Source organism: Heteronotia binoei, chromosome 21, assembly GCF_032191835.1.
Source record: "Heteronotia binoei isolate CCM8104 ecotype False Entrance Well chromosome 21, APGP_CSIRO_Hbin_v1, whole genome shotgun sequence".
Lineage (NCBI taxonomy): Eukaryota > Metazoa > Chordata > Lepidosauria > Squamata > Gekkonidae > Heteronotia > Heteronotia binoei.
This window is the reverse complement of record NC_083243.1, coordinates 158,695,163-158,714,799: the sequence shown is the minus strand read 5'-3', so window position 1 is coordinate 158,714,799 and position 19,637 is coordinate 158,695,163. Positions and strand designations below refer to the sequence as shown.

Genomic DNA, 19,637 nt, shown 5'->3' with positions numbered 1-19,637 from the left:
GTAAAGGAGATTGTGAGCCGCTCTGAGACTCTTGAGTGGAGGGCGGAATATAAATCCAATGTTGTCGTCGTCTTCTTCTAGATGCAAATATGTTCAGTACAATTTTTCTGCTTAAAAGCCCTGAGCCTACCTTTGATTGACTCAATGTGGTAGTATACCTTGATTCCTATTTTTTTCTTTATTCATAGCACCTGCCAGTCAGGTAGGTGGATATGCCAGGATTTACCCTGTCCAGGTACATGTGCTCTGGAAGGAGGAGCTCACATCACCACCTTTGATGGGAAGAAATACACCTTTCATGGAGACTGCTATTATGTGCTGACCAAGGTAAGTGCATTAGAAGTTTCTACTCTCTTTAAAAGGAATGTGGCACTATACTTTTGAGGTAAGGGAACAAGACTACCCAGTTCTAGATAGCAGAATGCGCAAAATGAATAATTCTAGCTACCTTAGCATTCATTGCTCTTTGACAACTTAAGTGATTCATATAGCTATGACCTTTCTTTGTTTAATTCTCTGGAAAAGCACAATGCTTCTGTGTCTGAACTATGAAATAAAATGCTACAAGCCTTTGCATTTTCTTTGCCATAATTCGTATCTGATCAGTTGACTTATTTGTTAGTCAGCCAAACTCTACCACTACTGACCTGTCATGGGGACAGAGTTGCAGCATCCTGAGCATATTCTTGCCAATCCCCAGGTCCCAGAGGGGGTTCTTCCGCTTTCCCAGGCTCCTTCCCACCCCCAGTCAGCTGGCCAGCGGGGGGAAGCCCCGCCCCCAGAGGACCATGTGCCTTTCCACCTCCGGAGGCTTCAGTCTCTGATTGAAAGGCTTCCTATTGGGATGGTGTGCTTGTGTTACTTTGAAGAAGTTGGCAGCAACTCGTGAGTAGAGAGGCCACTCCCTCACTTCAGAGTCACCAGAAACGGCAGCGGGGGGGAGAGAAACGTCTGCTGAGCACTTCATTATTCCCTATGTGGAGATCGATTCTCATAGGGTATAACGGGAAATTGATCTGGAGGTTTCGGGGGATCTGGGGGAGCTGTGTTTTGATGTAGAGGCACTAAATTTTCAGTATAGTATCTAGTGTCTCTCCCCAAAGTACCCCCCAAGTTTCAAAACGATTGGACCAGGGGGTCCAATTCTATAGCCCCAAAAGAAGGTGCCCCATCCTTCATTATTTCCTATGAAAGGAAGACATTTTAAAAGGTGTGATGGCATTTTAAATGTGTGATGGCCAGAACTCCCTTGGAGTTCAATTATGCTTGTCACACCCTTGTTCCTGGCTCCGCCCCAATGTCTCCTGGCTGCACCTCCAGAGTCTCCTGGTTCCACCCCCAAAGTCCCCAGATATTTCTTGAATTGGACTTGGCAACCCTACCGGAGCATCAAGGCTTTTTTGTAGCAAAAGTCCCAGGAGCTCATTTGCATATTAGGCCACATCCCCATGCCTTCCCCAGCATGCCTGCCACAACGGGCATGCTGGGGAAGGCTGAAACCATTGGGGTGGCATCTTTAAATGCATCCCCAATGGCTTCTCCAGCTTCCCCTAAATCAGGGGAGGGAAGGCTCCCATCATTGAAAGGAAGGCATATTGCCTTCCCTTCAATTATGGGAGCTTGCCACACACACACACACATAATTTAGAGGTTGCTGGGGAAGTCATCAGAGAGGCATTTAAAGATGTCTCCCCAATGGCTTCAGCCTTCCCCTGCATGCCTGCTTCAGCTGCCAGACTGGGGAAGGCTGAAGCCCTCAGGGAGGCATCATTAAATGCTTCCCTGAGCCTTCCCCAGCATGCCTACTGTAGTGGGAATGCTGAGGAAGGCTGGAGCCATTGGGAAGGCATTTAAAGATGCTTCTCTGAACCTTCCCAGCCTGCCTGACACAGCAGGCAGGCTGGGGAGGGCTGGAGCCATTGGGGAGGCATTTAAAAATGCCTCCCCGCACCTTCCCCAGCATGCCAGTTGGAGCCCTGGCCAGCCCAGTGCAGCAGAACTCTGGTGTGCTCTGGCCCCCAAAAAACCCCTGCTGAGCATGAACTGCTGTGCCTGAGAGTTGAACCACACATTACCTTTACTTGTGCCTCCCTGTGCTCCTCACAGCAGTTGCAAGGAACTGCTTGTAAAAAAAAAAAGAGGAGGAGTTCAAACAGGCTCAGAACACTGCTGCAGAGGGGAGGAAGGGTTCTTGCCTTGTCTCCCAAGGAGTTTTGCATTTGTGTGAGTGTAAAAACCATGCAGGGGGAGTTATTTCATCTATTGTACTGCTGCAGTTGGAGTATCATAAACAGAGATTTATAGAAGTATGTTTTGGAGTTGTTTCATTTCAATCTTTCTATTAAAAGAATCAGCTTAAGCAGCAGTGAGTAACTACTTTAATTATATATGTTTTTCTCTAGTTGCAGAGCAGTAAAAATGACTCATATGTCCTCTTGGGAGAGCTGGGCCCCTGTGGTTCGACAGACAAACAGACATGTTTAAAGATGGTCGTTCTGTTAACAGACCACAAGCAAAATGTAAGTCTGACTATACATCATTGCAAGCTGGAGACCCACATGAACTTGTGAGGACATCTCATTCTCCAGCTTCTCCCTCTGTCCTGCTTCTTTCTCTCTCTTCCACCTATCAGCTAATCTTCCTTTGTCTGCCCCCTCCTCTTTAGCTTTTCCCCTTTCATTCCCCCAGCACCTTCCACCTGGCTGAGGTGCAGACTGAGGCCAGTTGTGTGACAGAGAACCTGTAATGACTTGCAAGGCACCTGTAATAACTTACAAGGGTACCTCACTTTCCCATGTATTGCTCTTCCCACATTGTTTATTCTTTTCTTCCTTCTGGCTGTCTTCATATCGTCACCTTTTCCCTGTCTTCTATTCCTGTTCAAGCTTTCATATGTCTTAACAATTTTGGCATCTCTCACTCTCTCTCTCAATAAAATAAGCATTTAAAAATGTATAATTATCAGGGCCTTTTTTGTAGCAGGAGCTCCTTTGCATATTAGGCCACGCACCCCTGATATAGCCAGTTCTCCTGGAGCTTACAGTAGGCCCTGTATTAAGAGCCCTGTAAGCTCATGGAGGATTGACTACATCGGTGTGTGTGTGGCCTAATATGAAAATGAGTTCCAGCTACAAAAAAAGCCATGATCATTGCCACAGAAGGTTACGTTCAAAATTTTTAATGAGCCCTCCCCCCAAATTACTTAGTGTGTGCTCTGGACAGTGTTTACTCATGATAGCTGCTAGTTGTCACAGGGCAAGTGTACACTACAGTTTTAAAGCAGTTTCAAACCTGCTTAACAGTCTTGGTTTCCAATCAGGGAGTCATGTAAATGGCCATTCCATGAAGGGCTATGACTCTTTAACAAAATAAATAAATCAGCATTTCACAAGCAAAACCAGACTCCCAGATAGATATATGAAGTATGTTTGATCCCTTTGTCCATCAGAGATTTGCATAAATGCATGTATGTTTTTGTGTGTGATTCATTGGGCTGACTGAGCTGCAGGGCCACATTAATTAAGACATGTTGAGGCCTAAACTAGATCACATTAAGAGGCCTCATAGTTTGACCCAAAATGGTAATTCAGTATTTATCAACTTTAAATGCTCCTGAAGCCCCAAACTGCACTTTACTTGTGTGTATGGGTTAAATATTGTCAAGTCACTTCTGACTTAAGGTAACTCTATGAATTAATGACTTCCAAAATGTCCTATTGTTAACAGTCTTGCTCCAGTCTTGCAAACTGAGGGCTGTGGCTTCCTTGATTGAGTCATTTCATCTCATGTTGGGACTTCCTCTTTTCTTGCTGCCTCCAACTTTGCATACCTTTTCCAGTGACACTTGTCTACTCATAATGTGACCAAAGTACAATAGTATTAGTTTAGTCATTTTAGCTTCTTGGAATAGTTCAAGCTTGATTTGATCTTGAACCCACTTATTTGTTATTTTGGCGGTCCACGGTGCCAATAAAACTCTCCTCCAACACTACATTTTAAATTAATCAACTTTCTTCTTGACTGCTTTCTTCATTATCTGGCTTTCACACCCATACATAATAATGGGGAATACTGTGGTATGAAATAACTTGATCTTGGTTGCCAGCAACACATCCTTACACTTAAGGATCTTTTCTAGCTTCTTCATAACTGCCTTTCCCAGGCTCAGTCTCTTTCTGATTTTTTGGCTGCGGTCTCCATTTTGGTTGCTGATAGCTTGTCATAAATCCATCACTGCTGAACTGTTTCTGAAGTTTTTTAAAAAACAATTTCCCTTTACAGACTGTATTAGAATAATAGAATGATAGAGTTGGAAGGGACTGCCAGGGTCATCTAATCTAACCCCCTGCACAATGCTGGAACATCGCAAATACCTCTCCCACACATATACATCCCCTGTATGTGGAGCTGCCCTAATTAACAGAATCAGCATTGCTGTCAGATGGCCATCTAGCCTCTGTTTAAAAACATTCAAGGAAGGAGAGCACACCACCTCATGAGGAAGCTGCTCTGTCAAGTTTAGCCAGACACTCTTTTGATTTAATTTCAACCCCTTGGTTCTGGTCCAACCTGCTGGGGCAACAGAAAACAATTTTACACCATCCTCTAGATGACAGCCCTTCAAGTACTTGAAGATGGTGATCATATCACCTCTCAGTTGTCTCCTCTCCAGGCTAAACATACCCTGCTCCTTCTTCAAAGGACTTTGTCTCCAGAACCCTTACCATCTTTGTTGCCCTCCTTTTTAAATTGTGGTGCCCCAAACTGAACACAATACTCTAGATGAGGTCTAATCAGAGCAGAGTAAAACCATACCATCACTTCACATGATCTGGACACTATACTTCTGTTGTACAGCCCAACATCACATTGGCCTTTTTAGCCACCACATCACAGTGCTGACTCATATTCAGTGTATGGTCCACTAAGACCCCTAGATCCCTTTCACACTTACTGCTGCCAAGACAAATCTTCCCCATCCTATAATGATGCATTGGATTTTTCCTACCTAAATGCAAAACTTTATATTTATCCCCATTAAAATTTATTTTATTTGTTTTAGCACAGCTTTCCAGCCTGTCAAGATTGTCTTGTGTCCTGTCTCTGTCTTCTACTGTATTTGTGACCCCTCCCAATTTAGTATCATCTGTAAAGTTAATAAGCATTCCAACTATTCCTTCCTCCAAATCATCTATAAAGTTGAACAAAACAGGTCCCAGGACAGATCCTTGAAGCACTCTACTTGTCACTCCTCTCCAAGAAGATGAGGAACCATTCACAAGCACTCTTTGGCCACAATCTATCAACCAGTTACAGAGCCACCTAACAGTAATAGGATTCAAACCACATCTTACCAACTTGTCAACAAGAATAGTATGTGGAGCCTTATCAAAAGCTTTACTGAAATCAAGATAAACTATGTCTACAGCAGTCCCTTGATCCAGCAAGGCAGTAACTTTCTCAGAAAAAAGGGATAAGATTAATCTGACATGACTTGTTCTTGAGAAACCCATGCTGGCTGTTAGTGATCACAGTTGTCTTTTCTAAATGTTTTATTTTATTTATTTGATTTGATTTATATCCCGCCCTCCCCACCGAAGCAGGCTCAGGACTGCTGTTTGTTGAATTGTTCCTTAGTTGTCATTATGTTCATTTGATCTAATACCTTAATTTTAGCACTCTTGGCACCCCACTAACAAAGACTGTTTCTCCACACAGATTGTGGTTTTCAAACCAGATGGTACTGTGTTACTGAACGAGAATGAGGTCCACTTGCCACATGTATCAGGTGAGAAGGGAATTCTTGTTCATGTCTCCCCTGTACTGCTAATCCTTTGGCTGACCATTTTAGGATGTTGGGTCAATAACAGACTGATTCAGGAATTTTGGGGTCCATGTGTTGGAAGGGTACAGTACAAAAGATTCTGGAAGGGAACATGAGAAATGCATCCACTGGTATATACGGCAGAACTTGATCCAGACTAATATGAGCATTGTTATACTGGGTTTAAGGATGTTCCCTTTTCTCCTGCATTTTTCTTTACCCCCTTATTTTACCCCTATTTCCTCCTTGCTAATGCCAGGGGAGGATTAAAACTTTAATGACCCAGAAGTTAAGCTAAGCTGAACCACAGAATCTTGTATCCAGTCAGCTATGTGGAAGGAGTTAATGGATGCTCCTGGTCTGCCACCATCACCATTCAAAAAAAATGTTTCTTTTCACCATGGCTTTTAGTTAAAGAGTTGACTTTTAATGCCGTATTTAGTTTGAAACCTATTTTAAACTGCTTAATATTTTATGTTTTTATGCTCTGATTGAGTTTAATTAACAACTTGAATTATGTTCTGTGTTTTATTTTGAAAGCTACCTCAGGCATGTTCCTGAGAAGTAGCATAGAAATGTGCTCTGACAAAATGGAGGAGCTATTGGTGGCAGGAAGATCTGATTCAGGAACTGGAATGTCTCCGATTCTGGATGGGGTTGTACTCCTATAAAGGAATGGTTCATAACATGGGTTGCTGGACCCAGACCTCCTGTTGGATAAACATATGGCAGTGTTGGCCAGGGGCACCTTTCACCAGGTCTGGCTGGTGAGCCAGCTGCAGCTCTTCTTGGGCAAAAAAGATTTTGCCACTGTGGTACATATGCCAGTAAAATCTAGATTAGACTACTGCAGTACTCTCTAAATGGAGCTGACCTTGAAGACTGTTGCAGCCAGAATATTGACTGGAGTGTGTCATAGGGACTAAGGTTGCCAGGTCCAACTCAGAAAATACTTGGGGTCTTTGGGAGTGGAGCCTGGAGACTTTCCCATTCCCTTAAAATAAATAAAAATACAGCAGTGCAGTTTTCCTAAATACAGTCTTCATTTCCTCGTCCTCTTTTTTTTTTGCCTTTAAAGGGCTTCCCAGCAATTGCACTTCCACTAAATGAAAGTGAAATTTGTCATACCCCCACAAGTCCCTTGTCAGGCTTTGGAAGCATTTCCAAGCATGGCTTTATAAAGAGGGACACATACACACAACAGTCAAAATAAACACAGTTTGCAAGACCACACTTTTGTGATCTCACTGAGGCCATGGTATAAATCACTTTACTCACAGGAGTTGCTGAATGTAACAGTCTGCTGTATTTCAACCAACTTCTTCAGACTAACAAAGGAAAATGAAAGTCAGGAAGGCAGCAGTCTAGGCTGTACACGTTTGTGATTTCACTGGGGCCATGGTATTAATCACTTTACTCACAAGAGTTGCTGAATGTAACAGTCTGCTATATTTCAACCAACTTCTTCAGTCTAATAAAGGAAAATGAAAGTCAGGAAGGCAGCAGTCTAGGGCAGGGGTGACCTACGGTAGCTCTCCAGATGTTTTTTGCCCACAACTCCCATCAGCCCCAGCCAGCATGGCCAAAGGCTGGGGCTGATGGGAGTTGTAGGCAAAAAAACATCTGGAGAGCTACTGTTGGCCACTCCTGGTCTAGGGGGTACAGTTTTCCTCCATCCCATAATCAGGTTCTAGTTAACTCTTTACTATCCATTTTGCTATACAAATGACTTATGAAATTAATGCAAAACAGACAGAGGGACTGTGCTGTCTTCCTCTTTCACAAGCTTCACACACTCACTGGGAAGAGCCATGTGGTTCTGTCCGCTTACAGAACCCCCCCCAGCAGCTTTCCTCTCACTGAGATTTAAAGGCACACACACACATTCCAAAACACAAACAGTTTGTAAATGTTTTCTAAAATGTCCTGCTGAGATTTAAAGGCGCATACTGGCTGTTGAGTCAGGGCTTCCCCCTGCAGGCCAACTGGCTGGTGGCAAGAAGGATACTGCAAAACTGGAGATTCCCCACTCAGACCTGGGGGCTGGCAAGCCTAATTAGGGACCATATCACTCTGGTCTTGTTCCATCAACATTGGTTCCCAATTTGTTTCTTGGCCCAATTCGACATGCTGGTATTGACCTTTAAAGCCCTATATGGTTTGGGACCAACATACTTGACCATCTGTTTGCTTCTCATGTGCTGCGGGTTGATTTTCTTCCAGTTCAATTTTTTTTTCCTGCACTACTGCCTCAACCTTGGTGTGTGGTCTGCAGCAAATGGTTCCACATTGACGAATTCTTCTCAAATTTTGTTCTTTTCCCGCTTTTTCAGTTGTCTGACTCCACCCCTTTACTTTTTTTTTTTTGCTTGCATGAGTGGTTACATTATAGCATAGCCAATAGGCTCTGCGATCTCTGTCTGCAATCAAATTGGTCAGCTGTATTTAGCCGCCACTGCTTGAATTTTTTGGGGGGAAGTTTGAAGAAACCAAACTCAAGGAATGTCATATTTAACTTTTATCTCAAGCATGCCCTCGGAGGGTGCTTGGAGCAGTGGGCAAAAGCAAAGGAGGCAAAAGATGGCAGGAATGCTAATGAAGTGGTGGGGGCAGAATGCAGTGAAATGTAAACAAAGCACAACACACCAAAATGTGCAGAGCCCATTAGAAGGAGGAGTTTTGAGGATGAAACAAAAAGCTCGACAGCAATGTGTGTGTTCCATGCATGGCAGGATGACTAAAAACATAAACATGAATAAATATTTTTAAAAACATTTGCAGGGTGATGCTGAGGCTCAGCAACAATGAGCAGCAAGTGATTTCAAAATAGCATTTATTGGAATGATACTGCAGAAATGGCCCGAAATTATGTTGTAATGCAAACAGTATGCAGGTTTTTTAAAAAAGAGGCATGAGGCGCCATTGCAGGTGATAGCGAGAAAAGCTTTCGCTGCGTTACCGTATGCGTCATTGGAAGGGAGAATGGCCGGTGTGAAGATCTGTCAAGGGGCAGGCAATCTTTCCCCAAATGTATGATTTCCACACACACGGCCGCGGCTTTAAAGAAGGAGCAAAAATGTGACACCGCAAAAATCAGAAGTCTAGAAACCCGCATTAGAGGCAGAAAAGAAGGACCAAAAAAATCATCAGGAGCAGCATGTGTGGAACTCTTCACTAAATCCGGTGCACACTCCTGACCTGACAGGGGATAGGAGACTGTGCGGAAAAGCCCCTGTTGTATGAACCTATCTGACCACTCTGGTCATCTTCAGAAGCCTTGCTTTGGGAGCCCTCACCATCTGAGGTGAGATGGGCAGCAACCCAAGAAAAGGTGTTCTTGGTTTTGGTGCCAAAACGCTGGAACTCCTTCTCAGGGAGATTTATCAGTTTCCCTCTGTTGTTGTCTTTCACCAGCAGGTAAAGATTGTTTTTGTTTAGTTTGTTTCCCTCACTAACTCATATTAGCCCTCCTGTTGGCGCTTTATGGTTTGAAATGTTTTAATATTTTAATGTTTGTCACTTTGGGAACCATGAATTGGGTGAAAAGGCAGCATAGAAATGTTTTAAATAAATAGTCAGCCCTGTGGGAGCTGAACAGGTTCTCTTGCTCCTTTATGGCTCAGTCAGTCCCTGTCCTCAATCGAAAATTATTCCAGCCCCAAAGCTGGCTTTTCTAGCTCTTCAGGTTGGCATGACAGCCAATGCAAACATTTTTTGGAGCAGGTTCATTGATTGTTTCCCCTGTGGTTAACATGACTTGGCTTTTTTTTACTGTTTTCCAGCTAGCTTTTCAGTTTTCCAGCCATCTTCCTACCATATTATTGTAGAGACAAAGCTTGGCTTGAAGCTGCAGATCCAGTTGGTTCCAATCATGCAGCTGTTTGTCATTGCGGATCAATCTGTCAAGGGAGTAGTCCAAGGCAAGTATGAACTCTTATCTAGCATGGGAGATTATTTTGTGTCAGAAGTAGTAAGGGGGGGAATATTTGCTTGGTAATATCTACATCAGACTATTTCAGTGCTCCCTACATTGGGCTGTACTTGGAAGAGTATCCAGAAGCTACAAAGAATCCTGTGGCCAGAATAGAGGGTCATAGGGACCATATCTCCCCAGTCTTTTTCTGCCTGTGCTGGCTCCCAATTTGTTTCTGGGCCAAATTCAAGGTGATGGTGTTGATCTTTAAAGCCCATACAGTGTGGGGCCAGCATATCTGTAGGACCACCTGCTCCTATATGAGCCTACCTAGTCACGCCAGTCATAATTAGAGGCCCTGATTTGGGTGCTCCTGCCATCTGAGGTGGGGTTGCCAACTAGAGACTTCTATCATTCTTTTATCAGCAGATGAAAACTTTTCTGTTTTGTCATTCCCTCACTAACTTTCAATGAAGCTTTTTTTCTGTTTGTGTGTCTGCATGTTTAGATGTTTTATTGTTTTAAATGTATATGCTCATTTGTATTTTAAAGTTTGTTTTAATGCTGCGATTATTTGCAACCCTGGTTACTCTAAACTGGATGAAAAGAGGGAACACAAATGTTTAAAATAAAATAAGATGGAATGAAGTACTTGCAAAATCAAAATCCTAGAAGAAATGCACTTCTTTAAGACAGTTTGGTAAAAGCAGTAATTTTATTTTCTAGGTAACTTTCCCCTTCTTCAAAGTTTCTGAACTGAAATTTGAACATGCCTCCAGGCCCTGTGGGGGTGGGGTGGGGTCAGCAGATGCATTGCACCAGGGCCCTTGGACGCAGAAGGGGCCCAAAGAGTCCCAAAGGGAGTCCTAGAGTTTCCCGATGACCAAGCAGGAAGACTAGTATTTATATCTTCTGTTGTTTTATTCTATGTGACATCTTTTTTCTCTGTGTTAATGCCAGCTGTGTGGCACAAAATATTAGCTCGCATAGACAACTGTAATAAGGTCATCCAAAGCAGAAATGCTGCATTGGATGTCAAAACAGAAATTATTGAAATGCTCCTTACAGAAAAATAGGCAAGTAGTTATAAACAATTCTGTTACTTTTGCCATTAGGTCTTTGTGGAAATTTCAATGGAATAGAAGGTGATGACTTCAAAACATCAGGTGGAATGGTTGAAGCAACGGGGTCTGCCTTTGCTAACACATGGAAAGCACAGTCTAGCTGTACTGACAAGGTGGATAAACTGGAACACCCTTGCACTCTTAACCTTGAAAATGGTAAGCAAGGATAATTTTCATAAGGACATCACAGGATTCAACAGCATTTCAACCAGATGTCTTTTGTATTTGATGTTTAAGACAAAGACCAGTCTGAAGTAGTTATCAGCTTTATTATCCAGAATGGGCAACCCTCCCCTCATTTGCTTGTTTTGAATCTGTTTTTCTTTTGGTCATTGAATGTTATGGGGATCTGAATAGCACTCTAACCCCTCACCCTTCCTTGTATACATACAGTGCTCCCCTAGTTAGTTCCTTTGTGTTGTTTGGTATGAACACAAGAATGTCACTATAAGACTATAAATAAATAGTGGATAATAATGTCTACTTTACCCACTTTTATTACAGAAAATTATGCAGAACATTGGTGCTCTTTATTGAAAAGTTCAGAAGGTCCTTTTGCCAGATGCCACTCAGCCATTGATCCAGCAGATTATTACAAGGTATGGGGTTAGTTAAAACTGTCTCATGCTAATGGGGCTGCCGCGACGGGAGTACATTCAGCCAATGCTGAGAGAGCTGCACTGATTGCCTGTTGTATTCCGAGTTCGCTTCAAGGTGTTGGTAGTAACCTTTAAAGCCCTCTATGGTCAGGGACCTGCCTATCTACGGGACCACCTTTCCCCATATATCCCCCAGAGAGCACTGCGATCAGGGACAAAAAATCTGTTGTCCGCCCCTGGCCCAAGAGAAGCCAGACTATGTGTAACGAGATCCAGGGCTTTTTCGGTGGCAGCGCCAGAACTTTGGAACACTCTCCCAGAAGCTATAAGGGCCCTGCGGGATTTGTCTGCGTTCCGCAGGGCCTGTAAGACCGAACTGTTTAAACAGGCTTTTGTGGTCTAACTGAAAAAGGGCTGCCACCGGACATCGGTGGGTCTGATCATAGTTAAGAAGTCAATACCGCCTATACTGGACTGAACTAGTGCTATAGAATGGTTTTAAAGTTGATATGTAAATTATGGTTTTATATGTTTTATTGGATTAATTGTTTTTATAATGTTGTAAGCTGCCCTGAGTCCGCTTGCGGAGAGGGCGGGATATAAATAAAAAGTAATAAATAAATAAATAAATAATTCATTTCTGGGAAGTACTACATGGAAGATGGTAAAACAGGTTTTGAAGTGTTCTCCTTAATTGTTTTATAAAGTTATAGCCAAAGAAGAATCCCATAAACCTTTCCCACTGCAGCCTCCTGTGCTCCTTGAAATGTGGCTCCCAATTATCTGTGAACCTTTGGGAGTTAATGTATGGTACAATGTTGGGTTGGGCAGTGGGAGAGGGGAACTGTTGAAAATCACACACCCCTTTCCACTGGTGGAAAACTATTCAGGATGCAATCCATAGTTCTAACAATGAACAATAGAGAGAGATAGCCAGATTTTTGAAACTATGGTTAAAAATGCATGATTTTTTTTTTTTTAAAAAAGCCATAGCAGTGAAAAAGATTTAAGAAACATAAATTAAGAAGCTCTGAAGAGAACCTGGGGATTAGGAATACTCCATAAGAATTTTGACTTCTTTCTCTGATTAGCAGACTTCCATGTCATCACAAACTACTTTTAAAAGTTACCAGTGGGTGGAGGTGCTGTTCAAGAAATGCCAGGTCCACACTGACATGTGGAACCAGTTGTGCAGCTCTTTGGATACTAGCTATAGGCATTCCCCCAGATGACAGAAGGCATACTATATCTGTAGTGCTTTAATAGCTCCAGCTCTGGTCCAGCCTTAGAGACATGGCTTGAATGCTACAGACAACTTCCATATGTGCTATAGGCTTTGCGTCACAGCATGCTTCTTCTTAAACTTCCATTTTCTCAAGGATCCACTGATAATTATTGATCTTGCAGAAATGGAAGCTTTATAGGAAGAGGACTCAAGCCATGAAATCAAAAAACCTAAATGCATGATATGTGTGACATGAATCTGCTTATAGGTGCCCAACCAGAATTGTAGTCACATCTGTGAACCAAATGAACTCACTATAAAAGTATTCTGTTGCTCCATTTGACCCAGAAGCTCTGTAAGGGAGGAGGAAGGACTTCAGTCTTCCTTTCTGCACCATTTCCACAAGTATCTATTGTACTCATAACCTGACTTGGGCCACACATATTATGTATTTTGGCCTTATTTAGAGTTTAGGGTAGACTTCCTGCAGGGGCAATAGCCTTACTGCTGGTAGGAGGGGCAATAGCTTTACTGCTGGTAGGCAACCTATTCAGATTCTTCATAAGAATAAATAACTACTTGGGGCTTGAAACCTGTAGTAAAGGGGGGCAGTTTTCAGCACATGTTTTCAAATGGAGAAAGAAAACTTGGAAAAATTTTAAGGCTCATAGATTGTTCAAAGTTCCAGTGTACTATATTTACCAAAAGGAAGATTAGGGGATTTTTTTCAAAGGGGAAAAAAGGGAAGGGGAAGATTTAAATTTACTTACAGGTTACAGTTATGTGCAGTAATTACAAAAGCTTTTATGTATAATCTTTTAAAAAGATAGAATATTTTACATTCAGGATTACTTTTCTTTCAGGTGAATATATCATGGTTGTGGATTAGACCACTGATTGCCAGTGATGAATTCCAGTTCTTTTTTTGTTGTCTTGTAAGCATAATTAACAGTTTATTGACCTTTTGGGATTTTTAGCGGTGCAAGTATGATACCTGTAGCTGTCATGCCAATGAAGAATGCTTGTGTGCGGCCCTGTCATCTTATGCGAGAGCCTGTGCCTTCAAAGGGGTCATGCTGTGGGGATGGAGAAATGTTGTCTGCAGTAAGTGTCCACACGTATACCATAATCTTGAATTAAATGAACAAAGCCCCATGTTTTGGGATTCAAATTAGTAGGAATAACAGGAAATAAAGTCAGTTTATCAGCATTTTGGGGGCATGCAAAATATTTAGATGAATTTAAATTAAAGGGAAACACTGAGAAATTTTGCTGATATTTACATGGGACTACATGAAGTATGTGGGGGGAAATGACATGTAGTGAATTCAGAACTGAACAATGAAGTTTTGTACAATGGCATTTCTAAAGTATAACTTAAGGAGGGAGGCAGTGTTAAGGAATGTTGATAGATAAAAGGCATGTTTTCCTGTCAGTGCATAGTAATATGCGTGTTGTGTAAGTAGTCAATAACAACGTATTTCCCTCCAGTGCTTTGATTGCTGTCTCAGAATTTCTTGCCATTCTCCTGATCATGTCTACATAGTTATTTTCTCCATAGGAGAAAGGCATTGTGAACAGAATTCAAATAGCATGCACTGAATGGCTGGTTGGAGTTCTGTGTGCTGTTCTTGTCACCATATCCTCAAAAAGATATTGCAGAGCTAGAAAAAGTACAAAAATGGGCAATGAAGATGACTAAGGAGATTAAGTACCTTCCCTATGAGGAAAGGGTGAACAGACTGGGACTTTTCAGTTTAGAAAAGAGAAGACTGAGAAGGGGCTTGACAGGTTTACAAAAGATTGCATGGACTGAAGAAATAAGATTGAGACAAATTTTTCTTCCTCTCCCATTGTACTAGAATATGGGGAGATCCAATGAAGCTGAGGGAAAATACATTCAGGACAGACGGACATAAATACTTCTTTACTCAATAAGTAATTAAATTATGGAATTCGCTGTCAGTGGATGTAGTGATGGCCAAAAGCACAAGTGGCTTTAAAAGTGGGTTACACAGATTCATAGTACCCATCGACAGCTACTATCCATGACAACTGAAGGGAAGCTCTGAATACCAGTGCTAGGAGGAAAAACCAGGGACCTTTATGTTCTGTTTGTTGGGCCTTCAAAGCAACTGGTTGGTTGCCCACTGCATGAAACAGGTTGCCGGACTAGATGAACTATGGGTCTGATCAAGCTGGGCTCTTCTTATGCTCCTACGTGGGCATCTTCTTGAAGTTTTTAATTTATTCTTTTCTCCTCTCCTTTCAGACAATGAAGTGTCTTCCTGCCCAGCTACCCAGGTCTTTCGTTACAATCTGACTGTCTGCCAGCAGACCTGCCGCTCACTTTCTGAAGGCGATAAGCATTGCTTGCAGGGCTTCATTCCTGTAGATGGTTGTGGCTGTCCCGACAGTAGCTATCTGAATGACAAGGGTGTCTGTGTGCCAATTGATCAGTGCCCGTGTTATTACAAAGGTTCATTCATAAAACCTGGTGGAGATATCATGAAACAGGAAGAGCACTGGTAGGTTACTATCTTGATTTGTTGCATTCCTGTGCTGGAAATATGGGGGACTGGTATCTTCATTCTGCAGATGTCATAATGCAACACTGTAAGAGCATGGAGAATTTCAGACTTGTACTAGCAAAGCTGCAGCCTGGACATGCAGTGCCCAAAGATTCCTCTCTAACCATAATTCAACCCAGGAGTCTGTAATAGGGATTTGGCATAATTCAACAGGAGACTACTTGTTTCAAACCAATGTGAAAAATCTAGAACAAGAAAGACAGTGCCTTTTATTAGAGTGAGTAGACTTTAAAATGCTAGATGTGAGCTTTAGAAATATGCATTCTTTGTTAGATGTTTGATTTTGGTTCTCCAAACACGAATAATGGGAGCCCCTGCCATGAGTGATCCTACTAATCTTTGTGGTCACCATTTTGCGTGAGCAGGGCAACTTGTGTATTTTCCAGTTTCTGTATGTTCAGAAAAAATTCTCTCAAAAATTGCGGGTTCCTGGCATAAAAGTGTACTGAAATTGGAAAATATGTGTGATTCCCTATTCATACAAAATAGTGACTATGCATATTGGGACAATTGTGTGTAGCATTATTCTTGTGCACAACTGGAGCACAAAAAATGAACACCTTTAAAGGGCGAGAATATCCAGAGCAGCAAGACATGTTGCTGATATGCTTTCACATGAATTGTTGGGGTTATTTGAGAAAGTAGGAGTATGGGTATACATAATACTCTTGTCTACTGTCTTTAATGAATGAGTCTCAGGAGATTTTCTTTTCTCAATTGTCTATTATTTATCTCTCTCACCCCATCTCTCTCTCCCCATCACTCCCCTCACTCTCTCACCCCATCACTCCCCCCACTCTCTCCCCACACCCCATCTCATCTCTCTCTCCCCATGACTCCCCCCACTCTCTCATCCCATCACTGTCAACTATTTAGTATATATCGGCACAAAAAGAAAAATCTTGAAAATCCTTTCAAGAAAAAGACCTTTCACATGTAATTTTTTTCCTTTCTATGAAGTATTTTTAGTTTTTTTTATTAATGACTTTAATTTTATTAACGACATTATATAAATTGGAATTTACTTGCAAACCCAAACGTCTAGATTCCATCTTGTGAATTTTCCTGTATTCCTTTCTAGTGTTTGCCATAGTGGAAAACTTAAATGTGTACCAGTGGCAATACCAGATCATGGTAGGTTTAAAGCTTAGTATTTTTCCAGTTTGACTTCACTGCCATGAGACTGTGTTACCAATCTTAGAAACGTCACTGATTTGGGGGGGATTGTCTTTTGTTACAGTTTACCATTTCTTTAGAATGTATTAGTAGTGTTTTTGGTCCTCCCCCCCTCCAAAGTTTACATCCTATTGATGTTCTCCCTGTAGATCTGGAACTTAAGTGCTGCTATACAAATGTTCAGAGTAATCAGCTACCTTTCCTCGTACCCTAGCTACAAAAATGGCTATCTAGTACTTTGTTTTTAAACCTAGAATGGTATATGGATGGAAGGTGCTGTTCCTTCGTTAAGTTGATAGTCATGTGCAGTAAGATGTTCATTCAGAAAGGAAAGAGATTCTTCATTAAACAGGATAAGAAAGCCCAGGGTATCCTTATAAAATAAATACACTATGACATGAAGAGGCTACAGTGAGAAGGTGGGATTTAGTAAAACTGCATCTTCTTCTGGTGAAAGTCAGTGGAAGAGAGAAAGGAGGCAATTGCACATTATTCCCCTACTTTCTGCAGCACTTAAGGTGCATGTTGTGTATGAGGATCCCCTGACCTTAGCAGAGGTTTTCCTGGGCATTCTCTTGGGGCTGCTGGGAGAGGAAGGTGGGAACAATGTGCCTCTGCAAGCCCCTTCTGCTTGCACCTACCTGGAACTCCACCTGTTGAGTCTCAGGAGGTTTTCTTTTCTCAACAGTCTATTATTTATTTTGCAGACTGCTCACCCAATAAGACATATTTTGACTGCAACAAAATTGACTCTTGGTCTTCCCAAACACCAGTGCAGCTTAGCTGCCAAACCCTGGGTACTGCTCACGTATGTATTCCTGAGTACAGCTTAGTTTCCTTATCCTCCTTGTTCAAAAACTGATGTAATTAGCATGAAATTCATACTCTGATTCCAAGGTTATTTACTAACTTCTATAAAGTCAAATGGGAATATTTTCTAATGAATGTGCTTTTGACTGCAGCCTTGGAGGAACAAATACTTGCAGTTTTATGTCATCTATTCTTAATCATTGACTGTTGTTTTTACTTTACTAATATTGTTCCTTGATATTACTGCCCTTTCATGGACCCCTATAAATAATGCTCTCTTTCATCACATAATATCAAATTCATTGAACAAATTAATTTTGAATGGAGTATTATACTTTCCTCCAAAAGGTAATCCTCAGGCCCACCAAGATAATGCAAAAGGGAAAATAAAATACATGTGAAATAGATACAGTATAAGACAGAAGCACTGATTAGTCCAAAACTGATCTAACACAATGAGGTCTACTATCAAGTTTGGTTGTATCTGTTCACCAACTTTGTGCTGGTGAAGAACATAGCCTGTTCCTTAACCAAGATTAAAGAACTGCACCATGAGATCACATGCTCTCTCCCCAGCCTATTAATTTTTCAGTTCTCTCTGTGTAATAACAGACAGGCGGTTTGAGCTGCCCTGGGGACGGGAGGCAGGCTGATAAAAAAAAGTGTGTACACGTGCATATCTGCCTGCCCTCCCCATCCTGCACACAGCCTGTCCAGGGCCAGATCGAAGCTGCTTCAGAAAGACACCACTTTACCTTACAAGGCACCACTTACTACACCTTGTGTAGTAAACCTGAGTCTGATCTGGCTGTCTAAAAGGACGTTAAATATAATACAGCTTATGGATTCTGTTCGATCACCATGTACTGATTTCTCATGAAGCAGAACTGTAATGTTATTATTTCTTATCATAGTTCCAGACAGAGTGTATCTCAGGATGTGTATGCCACGATGGATTGATTGATGATGGCAGAGGGGGATGTGTTAAAGAAGAGAACTGCCCATGTATTCATAACAAAGAGTTTTATGCCCCTGGAGAGAGAATAGATGTGGACTGCAATGAATGGTATGGCCTTCTTTTACTATTGATTCATATTAATGGCAGCAGTGATAAAAGGGATTAACATTCATAAAGTCAAAGGCAATGCTAAGCACTGTACAGAATACATAAGTGATACAGCCCCTACCCATTATAAAGCTGCTGTAGGCATATGAACCTTAGTGTGGTGGGGGAGATAACAGTTCCATTCGGAGTTCAACATAAAAGCTCAGAAACTAGCTGCATGGCTCTATTAGTATATATGTTGTTCAATGATGCTAGTGGATAGCTCACGGGGTTTGCTATGCCCTACATAATTTTCTGTTTCTGGTCTTTATAAGAGTCATGTCTTTAGATCATATATCAGGCCTTCAAATATGTCATCTCTTGGAGCCTGCATTGTGATTTAGGTGCTCTGTAAACAAATGATAACAGGACATGGAGGCAACTGATCCAGAATGATTATAACACTTCCCACTCCATGACTACCATCCTGATATATCATTATTCATATGTTACAAATATATAATGGAAAGATTAGCTGCTCTAATACAGCTCTGAACCAACTCCATTACTTATGGAGGAATCTTCAGTTTCTGTTTCAAGAAAATTATACTCTCTTCACTAGCCAGTTACCAATATCCAGGTCTCATTATGAGCAGGAGCTCACAGGAACAGAGCTCCAGAACCTCTAAATTTGATTGTGCTCTTTCTTTCGTAACCCCCCCCCTCCCTCCCCCCCCCCCCCCAAACCCCTTGCTTCTGGGCTCTGTTGTTCAAAACTCCTGTGATCATTTTGCTGAACTGTAAGATCTGACAAACTTTCTAATATTTCCCCCCACAAAAAATGGGAAAATAATCAAAACATATAAAGCAGACAGATGGAAATCTTCATTATGCCACTGTGGCAACATAGGAGAAAATAATTTTAAAAGTATGACGGGAGTGAGGTTTTATTATGAAAATTAATTCAAGAAGCATTTTAAGGTAGATGCTGAGCTGATGTAATTTAGTACGCTTTCCGGTGATGTCAGGGGTATGTGGCATAAGCAAATGAGTCATGCTAATGAGCTCCGGCACCTCTTTTTCTATGAAATGACCCCTGCCAATATCCATGAAGTAAACCACAGCATCATCAGATAGATTTGGAACTGTGGGTACATCTAGCTAGTGATAGGCATACACGCCCTGCAGTGACTCATATTTAATCAACAGGGTATGTTTACGTGTATGAGTACTGATTGGCAGACAGAATATATGTAATAGACTAAGTGTTAAATTACTTGCATAGTTTGTTCTGCAGTATAAAATTAAGAAACAGAGACAGAGACCAGGT

At 41.7% G+C, this 19,637-nt stretch overlaps 1 protein-coding gene across 1 annotated transcript in view; it reads left to right on the top strand.

The window, feature by feature from the left end:
- MUC2 (mucin 2, oligomeric mucus/gel-forming) overlaps nucleotides 1-19,637 on the top strand; it is a 115,203-nt gene that overhangs the window by 9,936 nt on the left and 85,630 nt on the right. Inside the window, exons 9-19 of the mRNA XM_060262401.1 lie at nucleotides 189-327; nucleotides 2,409-2,519; nucleotides 5,719-5,788; nucleotides 9,607-9,744; nucleotides 10,853-11,017; nucleotides 11,366-11,460; nucleotides 13,663-13,789; nucleotides 14,958-15,213; nucleotides 16,358-16,410; nucleotides 17,160-17,260; nucleotides 18,177-18,328. Coding sequence (XP_060118384.1) covers nucleotides 189-327; nucleotides 2,409-2,519; nucleotides 5,719-5,788; nucleotides 9,607-9,744; nucleotides 10,853-11,017; nucleotides 11,366-11,460; nucleotides 13,663-13,789; nucleotides 14,958-15,213; nucleotides 16,358-16,410; nucleotides 17,160-17,260; nucleotides 18,177-18,328 — 1,407 coding nt within the window. The remainder of the gene's footprint in view (nucleotides 1-188; nucleotides 328-2,408; nucleotides 2,520-5,718; nucleotides 5,789-9,606; nucleotides 9,745-10,852; nucleotides 11,018-11,365; nucleotides 11,461-13,662; nucleotides 13,790-14,957; nucleotides 15,214-16,357; nucleotides 16,411-17,159; nucleotides 17,261-18,176; nucleotides 18,329-19,637) is intronic.